The sequence below is a fragment of the Neofelis nebulosa genome, chromosome 9, assembly GCF_028018385.1.
Source record: "Neofelis nebulosa isolate mNeoNeb1 chromosome 9, mNeoNeb1.pri, whole genome shotgun sequence".
In the NCBI taxonomy this organism is placed as follows: domain Eukaryota; kingdom Metazoa; phylum Chordata; class Mammalia; order Carnivora; family Felidae; genus Neofelis; species Neofelis nebulosa.
Genome location: NC_080790.1, coordinates 122,589,222 through 122,603,749, shown reverse-complemented (window position 1 = coordinate 122,603,749; position 14,528 = coordinate 122,589,222). Strand labels below are relative to the sequence as shown.

General features: G+C 41.0%; 1 protein-coding gene across 1 annotated transcript in view; it reads right to left on the bottom strand.

The window, feature by feature from the left end:
• Positions 1–14,528, bottom strand: part of TOP1 (DNA topoisomerase I) — a 97,957-nt gene that overhangs the window by 48,647 nt on the left and 34,782 nt on the right. Inside the window, exons 4-5 of the mRNA XM_058685604.1 lie at positions 2,064–2,187; positions 1,054–1,109 (exon numbers count right to left, since the gene is read on the bottom strand). Of these exons, the coding sequence (XP_058541587.1) occupies positions 1,054–1,109; positions 2,064–2,187 (180 nt within the window). The remainder of the gene's footprint in view (positions 1–1,053; positions 1,110–2,063; positions 2,188–14,528) is intronic.

Sequence of the window (14,528 nt, the reverse complement as noted above, 5' to 3'; positions counted from 1 at the left end):
TAGATGCCTCAAACCGCAGAGTACTGAACCCTATATATGCAACGTTTATTCCTATATATACATACTTGCAATAAAATTATAAGTTAGACACAGCAAGAGATTAATAATAATGAAACAGAACAATTATAAAACACTATAATAAAATTTATGTGAATGCGGTCTCTTTCTCACTAAAAATGTCTTACTGTACTATACTCATCCTTCTTGTGCTGATGTGAGATGATAAATGCCTATGTGATAGGATGAAGTGAGGTGAATGATGTCGGCACTGTGCGTAGCATTAAGGCTACTACCGCCCTTCTGACGGTATGTCAGGAGGATCATCTACTTCCTGACCGTGGCTAAATGAAACCACAGAAAGCAAAACTGTGGATAAGGGGGGATTACTGTATTACTAAGGAGGAATTCAGAGTAGAGTTTTCTTCAAGAAATCCATAATTACTACTGACTGAATATGAAGTTTCTTTTTGGGGGTGATGAAAATGCTCTGAAATTAGAAAGTGGGGTAGGGGGAGGCTGTACAACCTTGTGAATACACTAAAAACCAATAAACTGTACACTTTTTTTAAGAAAATTTTTTTAATGTTTATTTTTCAGAGGTGGGGAGGGGCAGTGAGAGAGGGAGACACAGAATCTGAAGCAGGCTCCAGGCTCGGTCAGCACAGAGCCCAATGCGGGGCACAAACCCACGAACTGTGAGATCATGACCTGAGCCAAAGTCAGACGCTTAATCAACTGAGCCACCCAGGCACCCCAAACTGTACACCTTTAAAGGGTGAATTTTATGGTATGTAAATTATATCTGAATTTTTAGAAATTTCTTCCTGTCAATTTTCTCCACTGAAAATAGCCTTCTGGACAATGTGCTGGTCAGTTTCACTAAATGACACTTTGGAAATGCTTAGATTGGCTTAGAGCAAGTCCTCTCACTACTGACCTCCTTGGGAACCTAGAGGTGGGTCAAGTCAGTATATTTTATTTAAGTTCAGACAACACTACAACATGCATAGCTGGCCAAGAGAAAGAACAGCCAAGGTAGCAGAGGAGTCTTACCTAGAGAAGCCATTTTCCTTCTCCTTTTTTATTTTTGCATCCCCAGAGGCTCTAACCTGAAAATAATAGTAACTGGTTAGTACCTTGACAGGACTAAATTTGAAGAAGCCTCGCTCTGATTTGAGAACATGTGGCCTCAATTCTTGATCACAGATGGACTTATTATTAGAAAAACTGAACAGGTGAACTAAAGGTCTTGACATTTTCCTAAGACTCATTTTTTACAGTTCTTCAGGGTGAATTATCCAATTTACTAAGAAATGTTTCCCTTCAAAATGACAGTTTTTTATCATTAAATGATGGCAGGTCCCCCTCCCTCAATAAATATACTCCACCTCTCAAGGATTTGCCCTTGGCAGTGTGCAGAGAAAATAAAAAACAAAACAAAAGGTAAAGATGAAGGACAATGAGCAAGAGGTGAAAGAAGGTGTAATTTTCATTACATTCTCTATTTCATATTGTCTGAATTTACCAAGTACCAACACTATTTTCTCAGAAACTAAAATAAAAATGATTTTTTTTTTTTAATGATTTACCATTCATTTGCAGCCAGATGAGCCTAGCCATTTTGAGAAGGCTTGTACTGGTTATGCTGGAACCAAAAGCCACAAAGGGCACCAGCATCACTAAGTTTTCACTCAGGAAGGACCTTCATTCAACAAAAGACCAACATGGCATTATGCCTTCTCCCAAAAACAGAATTATTTTCCCCACGAAAGAAAGCTGACATTTCCAGAAACTCTACATTCTTCATTTATCCATATGGCATTTAAAGTAAGATAACGATATGGATAGATTTGGTTCTGTGAAATTCAGTGGTAAAGGGCTTTGGTCTTCATTGCTTAAGACTGTGACTGATGCCAAAGTCTCCTGACAGAGACCTTTTCACTCAAAGGCCAAGGGATTTTACTATGCAATGAAGGTACTTTCATTACCTGCTTTTGTAGATAAAGAAAATGAAAAGTACATCTCACAGCTCTTCCTTCCTCGTTGGAAAGAAAGTTCTGTACCTTTTCCTCCTTTCGTTTTTCCTTGTCTCTGTCTTTGTGTTTGTCTTTATGCTTTTCTGAACTTCCATCTTTGTGTTTGGTTTTCTCCTTCTCTTTGTGTTTTTTTTCAGAATCTTTATGTTCACTGTAAAAAGGAAAAAAAAGAAAAGAAAGAGTTAGCCCAGAGTAGGGACCACAAGGGTTCATTTCACAAGATCAACTCACAAGATACCCTAAGATGACATGAAACCATGGAAACTTATAATGCTTTAAACAAACAATCCTGACAGAAGGTTCAAGTAGAAGCTCTTGGCTACTGTACTTTCTTTATTCTTGTTTGATGTTTTTGTTTTCGAAGGAGCAAAGAAACCAAAGAGAAACAGTCATTCTAAACATACCAGGACTTTTTGTTAAGTGACTAATAATATACAGACTGGGCTTCTACAATATTCTACCAGCAAAAACTATGATGGAAGCTCCAAACTGAGCAATCACATCTGAGGTGAGAGGGTAGAAACAAATGACACAAAAATGTATTTGGTGACTATGTACACCCAACAACAGCCCAACAGAGTAGATGTTTCCTGCTAGCTTAACTAGGAAAGGCTCGTCCCTTCTAAAAAAAATTTTTTTAATGTGTATTTATTTTTGAGAGGGAGGGAAGGAGGGAAGGAGGGAGGGAGAAGGGGAGGGAGAGAGAGCCCGTGCACATGAGCACACGCGTGCAGAGCGGGGGGAGGGCAGAGAGCATAGGGGGCGGACAGGACAGAGGATAGGAAGCAGGCTCTGCGTTGACAGCACAGAGCCTGATGTGGGGTCCAAGCTCACGTACCATGAGATTATGACCTGAGCCGAAATCAAAGTTGGGCGCTTAACCGACTGAGTCACCCAGGTGTTCCAAGGCTGGTCCCTTCCAGAGGTGGCTTATAAACCCTGCAATAAGAAAAGACCTAGCTAAAAGCAAAGACATATCCTGTGCTAAACGTTTAAAGCCTTGCTTTTAAAGGGGTTTGTAGACGGGGAACCTTGGTGACTCAGCTGGTTAAGCGTCCGACTTCGGCTTAGGTCATCATCTAGTGGTGAGTTTGAGCCCCACATCAGGATCACTGCTGTCAGTACAGAGCCCACTTCAGATCCTCTGTCCCCCTCATTCTACCCCTCCCCTGCTTGTACTCTCTCAAAAATCCATAAAATATTTTTTTTAATTCATTAAAAAATTAAAGGGTTTTGTGGACATAATGGTAACCACTGTAAAGGAACTGCTCCTCTGGAAAACTAAATATGACATTACAAAGCAAGAGCCATTAGAATGTTCATACCCTGGGAGCACCTGAGTGGCTCAGCTGGTTGAGCACCTGACTTTGGTTCAGGTTGTATTCTTGGGGCTCGTGAGTTCAAGCCTGATGGGACTCACTGCTGTCAATGCAGAACCCGTTTCGAATCCTCTTTCCTCCTCTCTGCCCCTCCCCCACTTGCACTCTCTCAAAAATAAAAACATTTAAAAAAATGTTCATACCCTAGGATCTAGATCCTGGAAGTTTCTCTTTGGGAAATAACATTGCATAAAGATGTTATGCAGCTATCGTGCTATAATTTGTGAGCCCTACAGATATATACATACAATGCCTATGGCCACAGATGGAAAAAAGGAATATATAAAATGAGTGCAACTATATAAAAGCATGCATGTGGATAAAAACTAAAGAGGCAATAAGCAAAATCACATATTTAGGGTGGCAGAACATCAGATGACCTAGATGAGTGTTTTCTTCAGTGCGCTGGGCAGGTAGTTTATGAAACTTGTTTACTGCACCAACCAATATATTCCACAAGTTAACAAAAGGAGGGTGAACTCAAGTGCTATGCACTGGGGAGCCCACCTTAGACGCAGGAAGCTGGCAGCAACCCCATTTGACAGGGACAGTCAGGCCTATAGGTAGCATCGGCTCCTGCCTATCCTGCCACCACACACTGAATTTCCCATCTGTCATATTTAGCCTCAGCCCAGAAAAAGGACATTTTACCAACAATGATCTCATTAGGCTATGTTCATCTCATGGGGTTTGTTCTAAAGAGATTTGGCCAGCACACCTGGGTACATAAAAGGCCAAAAAGGGAGAAACAAATGATGGCATCCAGTTAGGGGAGAGGCGCAGAAACTGGATCAAAAGGGCATCTTCTGTCACACACATCTCTTTGCTTGAAAGGAGCCTCAACTCGAGGTAGGCATTTGGGTGATAAATAAGCAAAAGCTTTATGAAATCTAGCCAGGAGGACAGAGGAAGTAGTAGGAACAGGACTACAGGGTTAGGAAGATCCAGGAACTGTCAGATAAAAGAAAATGATGTCAGCTTCCACTTGTTTATATACTCCTCCCTCTGTTGCTCTCATTAGGTTGTTACTTAGATGTGCCACACAATGAAGTAACAAGTTTCTCCATAGGCAAACTTTCTGTTAACTCATGAAGGCTGAGCCCAGTTCAGTGTACTTGGAGGCATATGGTGACAGTGTCCCACCATGCTTCTTGTGCTCAGCATGATAACGATGTCACCTCCACTTAGTGTGTTCTCCTAACTGGTTTTTACCAAGATGCAATGTTTTACCAAAATATTATTCTTTACTTTGTGCAAAAACGGCTCCCGACTCCCTTAACACTCTTACTTCCAGTTCTCTCCGACTTTAGACTGACTAGCCAAAGAGCAAAGATTGCCATGAATTCTTCAGAAGCTTACATGTACAAAATCCCATTACAGCAAACCATGTGAGCTTACTATTCCATTAGACGAGCACTGTAGTTTTAGTGCTTTTTAAACATTAATTATAAGAGGAATTAATGGCCATCTACACAAGGTTTTGCCTAAGAGCAAAAAATCTGGAACAATTACATCCATAATACCTATGGATAAATACCTCCCCCCCCACACACACAGTAAGAAAAACTCCCACTTTCCAAAGAAGCATTGTGCTTGGTATTCTCACATACATTTCATGCAATCCTCACCTGTGAGGTGGATTTTATTATCCTCTTAGACTGATGAAGAAACAGAGGAGTCAGTGTTTCAAAGTCTAATTCAAAGGTACAATGTTAGAAAGAAGGGTTGGGATTTAATTCAGTATTTCCACCTCCAGTTCAAAGTACTTTCCACTAAATCAGTACCATTACATGTCCATGAAATTGATACCTACTACTTAAAGTAGACCGGTATTAGAGAAAGATGCATGGCCAGTCTGAGATTTTAAACACAAGTCAAAACTTTATTGTACCATCAAGGAGAAACTTTCTAGTATAGACATCTTGGATACCTGAAATGATAAGACCTTTGGGATAGCTGTTCCTTATTTTGTCTTCCCATGAAACTATAAACAGTTGATTTAGGAATCTAAGTTTAGGAACGCTCCATCTTCCTTTCCACTTTCCTTTCTTTCTCAATGAAAGCAATTCCTAGAAAGAACATCAGTCTGTTTCGCTAGGAAACTGGCTTTCTGGTCTTTTGGCCATCACAGCATGGGAACCTACCTGTAAGTGTACACACAGCCCTCCAGTTTTCAGCTTTGCTGTTCATTATCATACCAAACAGAGATCAAGGAAAAGAAGTCAGCAAACAACAAAGCAATCTGACAGTACCCAGGCCACGCCCAGGAAAGTGAAAAAAGTCAATGATACTTCCTCTGCCTACATAACGAGAGGGAAATCTATTCAGGAAATTCAAAGTACCGGCTAGGTAATACCCCTTTGATAAGTCATAATTAAACCAAAGACCAGAATGAGATGGGAACTACTGATGTGACTTTCCAAAAGAAACTCACTTTCTTCCATTCCCAATCGTTTAGATGTAAAAGAGCCAGTAAGGATTTTTATACTAAGTGAGCTCAGATGACAATTTAGGACTGTTAAAAATTAGAGTTTATGAATCCCTGAACACAAGGCTAACAAGTCTACTTGTCAGGTGCTGTTCCTGTCCCTGTGTCCAAAAACAGAGAACAGAGTACTGGAGTCCTACCCCCTCATCCATAACTCCCATGCTGGCAGGAGTGCTGGCAACAAGCAAGACCCAGTGTCAGTCTTTCCTGGGAATCTACCTGAAGTGGCAAATGCACGTGGGGTACAAAGACCTATGATACAGAAGCATTTCTAAGGCTGTGCCATGGAAGGTTAGAAGCAGGATTAGGTCAGTGGTAGATAAATGGAGCCAATCTGGAATCAGTTAGACGGACTCATCATCACTGAGGATTTCCTAACATGTACCTCTTTTTCCAGAAGGCTTAAAACTAGTTTGATTTTCATGGTGGCTTAATGAGCAGCATCTTTTCCACTGATAGTGAGTTGATACAAATTCTGACCAGTGTAGAAGAGTTCATATGTTGACTGCTTGTCTTGAGAGAAATTACCTCCATCTTTATTCTGATCCTTCCAACTTTTCCACACATAATAGACACAATGTCAGGGGCACCTGGGTGGCTCACTCAGTCATAAGCATCTGCCTCTCGGTTTCGGCTCAGGTCATGATCTCGCAGTTTTGTGAATTCAAACCCTGCATCGGGGTCTGCGCTGGCAGCACGGAGCCTGCTTGGGATTCTCTCTCTTCCTCTCTGCCCCTCCCCCGCTAGCATGGTCTCTGTCTCTCTCAAAATAAATAAACTTTAAAAAAATAGACACAATACGTCAAAGTCACAAAATAGACTTTAATATACTGGCCAATTCAGAGGCAGTGAACAGATGACTGAAACACTGAAGAAATTTCAGTGGGGTGACATAAGAGACATCAACTAGGAGAAAGGCTTACTACTGATCATAGTAAGAAACCCAAATATAAGAAAAAAATGCATTTTAAGAATGAGTTTAGTCTGGAGGAGCCTGGGTGGCTCAGTCGGTTAAGTGTCTGACTTCAGCTCGGGTCATGATCTGGCGGTTTGTGGGTTTGAGCCCCACATCAGGGTCTGCACTGATAGCTCAGAGCCTGGAGCCTGCTTCGGATTCTGTGTCTCCCTCTCTCTCTGCTCCTCCCAGCTCACACTGTGTGTGTGTGTGTGTGTGTGTGTGTCTCAAAAATAAATATTTTTTTTTTAAAAAAAGGAAAAAATTTGGGGCGCCTGGGTGGCGCAGTCGGTTAAGCGTCCGACTTCAGCCAGGTCACGATCTCGCGGTCCGTGAGTTCGAGCCCCGCGTCAGGCTCTGGGCCGATGGCTCGGAGCCTGGAGCCTGTTTCCGATTCTGTGTCTCCCTCTCTCTCTGCCCCTCCCCCGTTCATGCTCTGTCTCTCTCTGTCCCAAAAATAAAATAAAAAACGTTGAAAAAAAAAATTAAAAAAAAAAAAAAAAAAAAGGAAAAAATTTAAGAATGAGTTTAGTCTCGGATATACTGAAGGCCAAAATACAGACAGTAGCTAACATTCCTAGAACTTCTGTAATGGTCACATTTTTGGATGAAATATTAATTTCACCATTAGAATCCTGGGAGAGAAAGCACCAATTATTGGCTAGGTACAGAAGCTGGCTCCTTGGCTTAGGGCCCCTGTCTGTCTGGGGTTTAGATCCACCACACTAGCAGAGCCTGGACAAGCAAAAGGCAATGCCAAAGAGAACAAATGGAAAGATTCAAAGCCACATCTCCAGATTCTACCAAAAAAAGTAATCCATGCTACACTATTTTTTTTTTTTTTTTTTTTTTTTTATTTTTGGGACAGAGAGAGACAGAGCATGAACGGGGAGGGGCAAAGAGAGAGGGAGGCACAGAATCGGAAACAGGCTCCAGGCTCCGAGCCATCAGCCCAGAGCCTGACGCGGGGCTCGAACTCACGGACCGCGAGATCGTGACCTGGCTGAAGTCGGACGCTTAACCGACTACGCCACCCAGGCGCCCCCATGCTACACTATTTTTAAAGTGACAGTGAAACCTTTGGTCTGTGACTCCTGCTGGAGCTGAGTAGACAACAGAGAAGGTTGACCAGGGTTCTAAGGCACTGAGGCAGAAGTGTGGAAGTAGGGAGATGGCAGCAAGAAGCCAGGAGGAAAAAGTATTTTCCTTTTGTCCCGGGAAGGCACTTGGTACCTCTTTAGGGGAAAAAAACAACAACAAACTTGTGTCCGACATTCTGGGAAGCTAGGACGTTGGCAATGGGAAACCATTTAAATCTGTTAAAGAAAACAGAAACTGTCCTCTATCACCAATAAAAATATTTAATAGATGGGACATATGGGTGGCTCAGTCGGTTAAGCGTCTGACTTTGGCTCAGGTCATGATCTCATGGTCCGTGAGTTCGAGCCCCACGTCGAGCTCTGTGCTGACAGCTCAGAGCCTGGAGCCTGCTTCAGATTCTGTATCTCTCTGCCCCTCCCCCTCTCGCACTGTCTCTCTCTCAAAAATAAACAAACAATAAAAAATATTAAAAAAAAAAAAATTTAGGGGCGCCTGGGTGGCGCAGTCGGTTAAGCGTCTGACTTCAGCCAGGTCACGATCTCGCGGTCCGTGAGTTCGAGCCCCGCGTCAGGCTCTGGGCTGATGGCTCGGAGCCTGGAGCCTGTTTCCGATTCTGTGTCTCCCTCTCTCTCTGCCCCTCCCCCGTTCATGCTCTGTCTCTCTCTGTCCCAAAAATAAATAAAAAATGTTGAAAAAAAAAAAATTAAAAAAAAAAAAAAATTTAACAGCACCAGTGCCATCCCCCCTTCCAAGCAGTTTAAATCCTCATAACAAAACTCTTGAGATAAGTATTAGTATCTCCATTTTACAGATGTGGAAACTGAGACACAGAAAAGTAACTCATCAAGGAATACCTCTAATGAGAGTCATAAAGATTTAAACTCAGGCAGTCTAGCTTGAGTCAAGCACTCAATCACTGTTATGTCACCTCTCAAAACAAAAAAGAAAGACTGCTAGGGACAGAAGGAGGCTTTCTATCTTCTGAGAATAGGACTTAGCCACTAATGGCTAAGAGAACAAACTCATCCCTGCTACTGGGCCATTTCTCAAGGAAGCAGAGCACAGCCAATGGGGAATTCCTATGGGAGAGCCTAGAGAGCTTCAAAGCTATGGAAGGAGGACATTCATGGCCCCTTCAAGGAAAGCAGGCAATTATGGCTTAAGTAACGTTTGCTAAATAAAAAATTCCAGGTAAATTCAAAAGTTGTCTCTGGATAAAGAACCCAGCAGTTTCTGAAAGCTTCTAAGAAACAAAGATTTCCTCACTATTACAAGTTACTAAACAAAATCACGAGAATTATCAAAACTTTGTATTGAATGGAATTTTAGAAAGTATTTATAGACCCCTCATACCATTTGTGGCTAAGTCCTGTATCTTCCTTTCTCAAGTGTTTTCAAATGGCTTCTAGCTCCCTTCAGAATCAAGTCCCAACTTTGCAAAATAACATTTAATAGTTTTGCTTCAAGCTGTTTTTTTGAGTCCCATTTTCTATCCCACCTTCTATTAACCCGAGGCCTACCAAAATGGATTCCTTCCAGAGCAAAGCACATTACAGCCTGTCCATGTTTGTATAAAACTCTTCTCGCTGTCTCATGTCATCTTTCTAGCCATCATCTTCCCTTGTCAAGACCTTAACAGTCTTTTTTAGTGGCTAGCTCAAATCCTCTTCCTACCATGAGATCTTTAAAAATAAATTATTACAGTTCTTTATAATAGGGCTAGACAGAATTGAAAACTAGGGCTCCAAATTGGATATTATCAATTAGCAACTACTAAACTAGATTCTAAGATTACCAAAACTGACAGCTCTACTTTATCTGAATGACACTCTACTAGGATTTAAGGTCACCGTCACCACCACCTCAATTATTTAGTATGTTAAACTTTCCAAAGACCTTTTATCTACCTAATTCCACTGACTTCTCCCCCCAACAAACCTGAAAGGCTTACCAGACCAATACTGCTATCAACAATTGACCAAAATGGAAAACAAGATCCAGAAAGAAATAAAATGGTTTGAATCAGGACACACAACTAGTAAATGTAGGACACACAGTACATGATAGAACCTGGACTCTCAACTTCTATTTTTTGTGTGCTTCTACTATATAACATTGACTCCCACGTGAATGGTGGTGGTACTTCAGTTTCATTTCTCAACTACTCAACTTTACCTACCTACTTAGGTTAACTGTCCCCCCTCCCCCGCCACATGCTGATATAGGGATCTGCAGATAAGTGGCAGGGCGTTGGCAAATAGCTCACAAAAACGAAAGCAAAACGTCTTTTAAATGTGATTCCTTTAAGAAAACGTCCCCTGAGAAATGGATACTTAATCGCAGTGTATTTTCCTAAGATCATACATTCTCTCAATTCTAATTCAGGTAGAGTTTGAAACTGAGGAAAACAGAAACCAAAAGCATCCTTATCCTCACATGTTTCTCACACTGTACAGATTAGCACTGCCAACATGGCTGGAAAAGCACTTCCCTTACTATTTCACAGCAAAGCTTTTCTATCTTCCCTGGCTTTCCACAAATTTGTCACTCCAGCCTGAGTGCCAGGCTTAAAATTGGCCAGAGACGCACAGTCAAAAACCAGCAAGGACTGGGGTGGGGGGAGGGACTCTAGCAGGAGGAATCTTGTTTTTAATGTATGAGAGTCCTTTATTTCTAAAAACCAACCCCCCCCCCAACACACACAATTGCTTTTAATAATGTTGTTTACATAACAGGTCCAGTATTAAAGATAATTTATGGCTAAGATTGTAACTTTTCAAGAAAGTATCCAGTGAGATCCCACAAGCCCAGTGATTCCTCAGCATCTAGAAAGAATATTCCTTTTGTTTCTTTTGACAAGATTTATATATATATTTTTTAAAAGGACCTGAAGGGCTCAATATTAATGCTAAAAGAAAGAAGCAGTGCCAGAGATAAATAATAGAATAAATTATTTTTATTTGACTTTGATATAAACTCTGTGTTATTACGGGCCAAAAAGGCAGTAGTCAGAGATGGGGTTTTAATAGGGTCGGAACTTAATGAGATTAATACTTCTATTATCAAAATGTTCAGGGATTTGGGGCCCAAAGAGAAGAGGCAGTGCCTGAAAGGTCTGGCATTTTAAAACCTGAGCTGCCAACCACTGCATGTAAGAAAGAAGTGCTTGTGTTAACGCAGGTTCAGCTATACAACCAACCTTTCTCAGGGAGATTTTTTTCTTTTTGCTAGAAGGAATAATGTAGTGGGGAAAAAACACAACTCAGAAGCCCTGGTCTCTCATCCTTGCTCTGCTACCACACCACCATGTGACTTCGGGCATGTCACCTCAGACTCTTGACCACACAAAGAGATAAGATGGAATGATCTTTCATACCCTCTCCCTTATTCTGTACCTTAAGTAAGAACAATACAGGAGAATGTATATGAATAAGATGGGATCTCCCGAGGGATGGGATGGGTCCACATCCCGTCCTGTCTCAGCAGAAAGGCTGGTTTCCCTTTCTCTGGCATTCCAAGTATGCAGCACATGTTACTGTGTGGGAGAAAGAGGTCTCCTGGACCTCCTTTGGGCCTTAAGTGTAGCCTGAGAAAATAACTGATGCTAATATCTAACAGAAAAGAAAAGACACAGAAACACATTAGTGTAAAACTTGTTTCCTTATAACACCAACAAAATCATGCCAAACTGATTAGCGAATATTGGAATCAAATGAAGTTTTAAGAAAACATGTTAATAAATCTTAATTATTCTGGGCTTTTGCTACAGAAGGAAAATGAAGAAACCCAAAACTACTAGAAAGATCAGAAGTCACTTAAAAAAAAAGGAACACAGAACTGAAATAGGGGCACACAGATGGCTCACCAGGTTAAGGGTCCGACTCTTGATTTCGGCTCAGGTCATGATCTCATGGTTCATGAGTTCAAGCCCTGAGTCAGGCTCCCCACTGACAGCACAGAGCCTGCTTGGGATTCTCTCTCTCTGCCCCTCCCCTGCTCGCATGCTCTCCTCAAAACAAATAAACTTTAAAAAAAAAAAAAAAAAAAAAAAAGGAACACAGTGTACAGGATTTTAATGAAATATAAATATATAACCAATTCACTTGGTTTGTTGCAAAGAGGTAGTATGTCAGTAGAGGTCAAAACAGGAAGTATTTAGAAGTCTGCTTACAACACATCATCTGGTTAAACTGTCTTAAACTTACATGTGAATTAGAGATCCAGGGCTAGATTTAGTCATTTACCAGATTTAGTAAACAGAAACTTGGGCCAGGTTTTTCAATGCCTCTTGGCAAACACAGGCTATTATTTCTTAAGTATTTTGATAAAAATGAAGAAAATATTAAATGAATTAAATGAAATATTCAATGAATTTGCTTATGCTATAATCTTGGAAAAGTATGCTTGATAGATGTACAAAATACCACCTCCTCCTATTTGTGAAACTGTTCACAGTTAAAGAGCTGTCACAATTAAATACTCCTCCTGACTCCTCTGAGTCCCCTCTGAAATGTGTATTGATGCACAGGAACTGAAGAGGAGTTAAGAAAGGTTAGGTGACCTAATGAGCAAGGTCATGGGAGACCTAAGCAGAGGGACCAGGATGAGGCCTTCTTCTAGACAGAGACAATTAAGCTACATTGGGCTTTCCAAGAAAAAGGACACCAAAATAATATCTTTTATTTTTAGAAAGGAAGTTTTGGTAAAACGGAGCAGGGCCAAACAGATGTCCCAAAGCTTTTTATGCCACTTCTACCTAATCTTTTCTCACACAAGGATAAATTTTGGTTGGTGAAGTCAGATGTACCAGAGAAAAAGGGATTCATCTTAAAAAGCTTGTTTTAAACATTAACCTCCGTTTCTCTTAAGATTTGTTGGTGGGGGGGAGAGGGGGGACAGATTCATGCTAACATAGAAATTAGCATTCTTTAACAGCATTTTCCTCAGGATGAAGTTCTTCGTGGTCAAGGATTTCTTTTCTTTTTCTTTCTTTTTTTTTTTTTTTGGTATTTCATATCAACCAGCAGAAGAGAAGCACAGCAGGCAGGATAAAAATACTTGTTTCACATGAGCCAGCAATTCTACTCCTAAGTATTTACCCCAAGAATTGAAAGCAGGGACTCAAATAGAGACTTGTATACCCATGTTCACAGCAGTGTTCTTCACAACTGCCAAAAGGTACTAACAACCCAAGTATCCACCAACATAGGAAGAGATTTTTTTTTAAATGTGGTACAGACACACAGTGGGAGTATTATTCAGCTATAAAAAGGAATGGAGGGGCGCCTGGGTGTCTCGGTCAGTTGGGCATACGACTCTTGATTTTGGCTCAGGTCATGATCCCAGGGTCATGAGATCGGGCCGTGTGTTGGACTCTGAGCTGAGCATGGAGCCTGCCTGGGATTCTCTTTCTTCCTCTCACATTCTCTGTCTAAAAAAATTAAAAAAAATAAAAATAAAAAAGGGTATGGAATCCTGATATGCAACAATATGGATGAACCTTGAAAACATCAGATTAAGGGAAATAAGCCAGACACAAAAAGGATAAATATTTTGTGATTCCACTTACATTAGTACTAGAATAGGCAAATTCAGAGACAGAAAGTAGAAAAAAAGTTGCCAAGGGATGGGGGTTGGAGAATGGGAAGGAATGGTTTAGTGGGTTTGGGATAATGAAAAAGTTCTAGAGATGAACACTGGTGATAGTCGTACAATACTGTAAATATACTTAATGCCATTTTGAAAGCGCAAAACACATTATGTATATTTTACTAAAAACACAGAAAAAACCTGCTTGAAAAATGGAAGCACCAGAGGGAGCTATCTCGTCGAAGATTAAGAGTATGTGAAAAGAAGAGAGAAGATGGCAACTAGTGTACCCACAGGTCATCCATGCACTGATCCAATACATGCTAGGTAAGTGCCAGCTATCCACCAGGGACTATACAAAGCCTTGAGAATGGAGAAAAAAACAGACTTCAGCTCTCTTCTGAGAGACTTTAAGAGTCTAATGGGGAATACAAAGAAGTAAAGAGACAATTATAACACCAACACAACTTGGCAATTACTGTGATAGGAATCTATCCAAGAGAGCACACTGAAGTCACACTCAATGAGGGGATGGACAGAAAGGATACCTGAAAGAAGTAAAGTCTAAGTTGTAACTAAAAGAATGATATTAAGAGGGCAACAGAGTACTCCAGAAACAGTAATCGCATATTTTAAGGCATATTTTAATAGCACGTTAAATTCAAATGAGATTAGGGGCACCTAGGTGACTCAGTTGGTTAAACATCCAACTTCAGCTCAGGTCATGATTTGAGCCCCCTACCGGGCTCTGCGCTGACAGCATGGAGCCTGCCTCAGATCCTCTGTCTCCCTCTCTCTCTGCCCTTCCCCCACTTGCACGTGCCCATTCTCTCTCAAAAATAAACATTAAAAAAAAGTTTCACAAGACTGGATATGGAATATGAGAGAAGGGTAAATGGCAAGAGAAGTAGCAGATGGAGAGCCAGAGAATTGCTATGTGCACTGGAAGGAGAGGAGAAAGGTGGCCAGAAAGGTGGCCA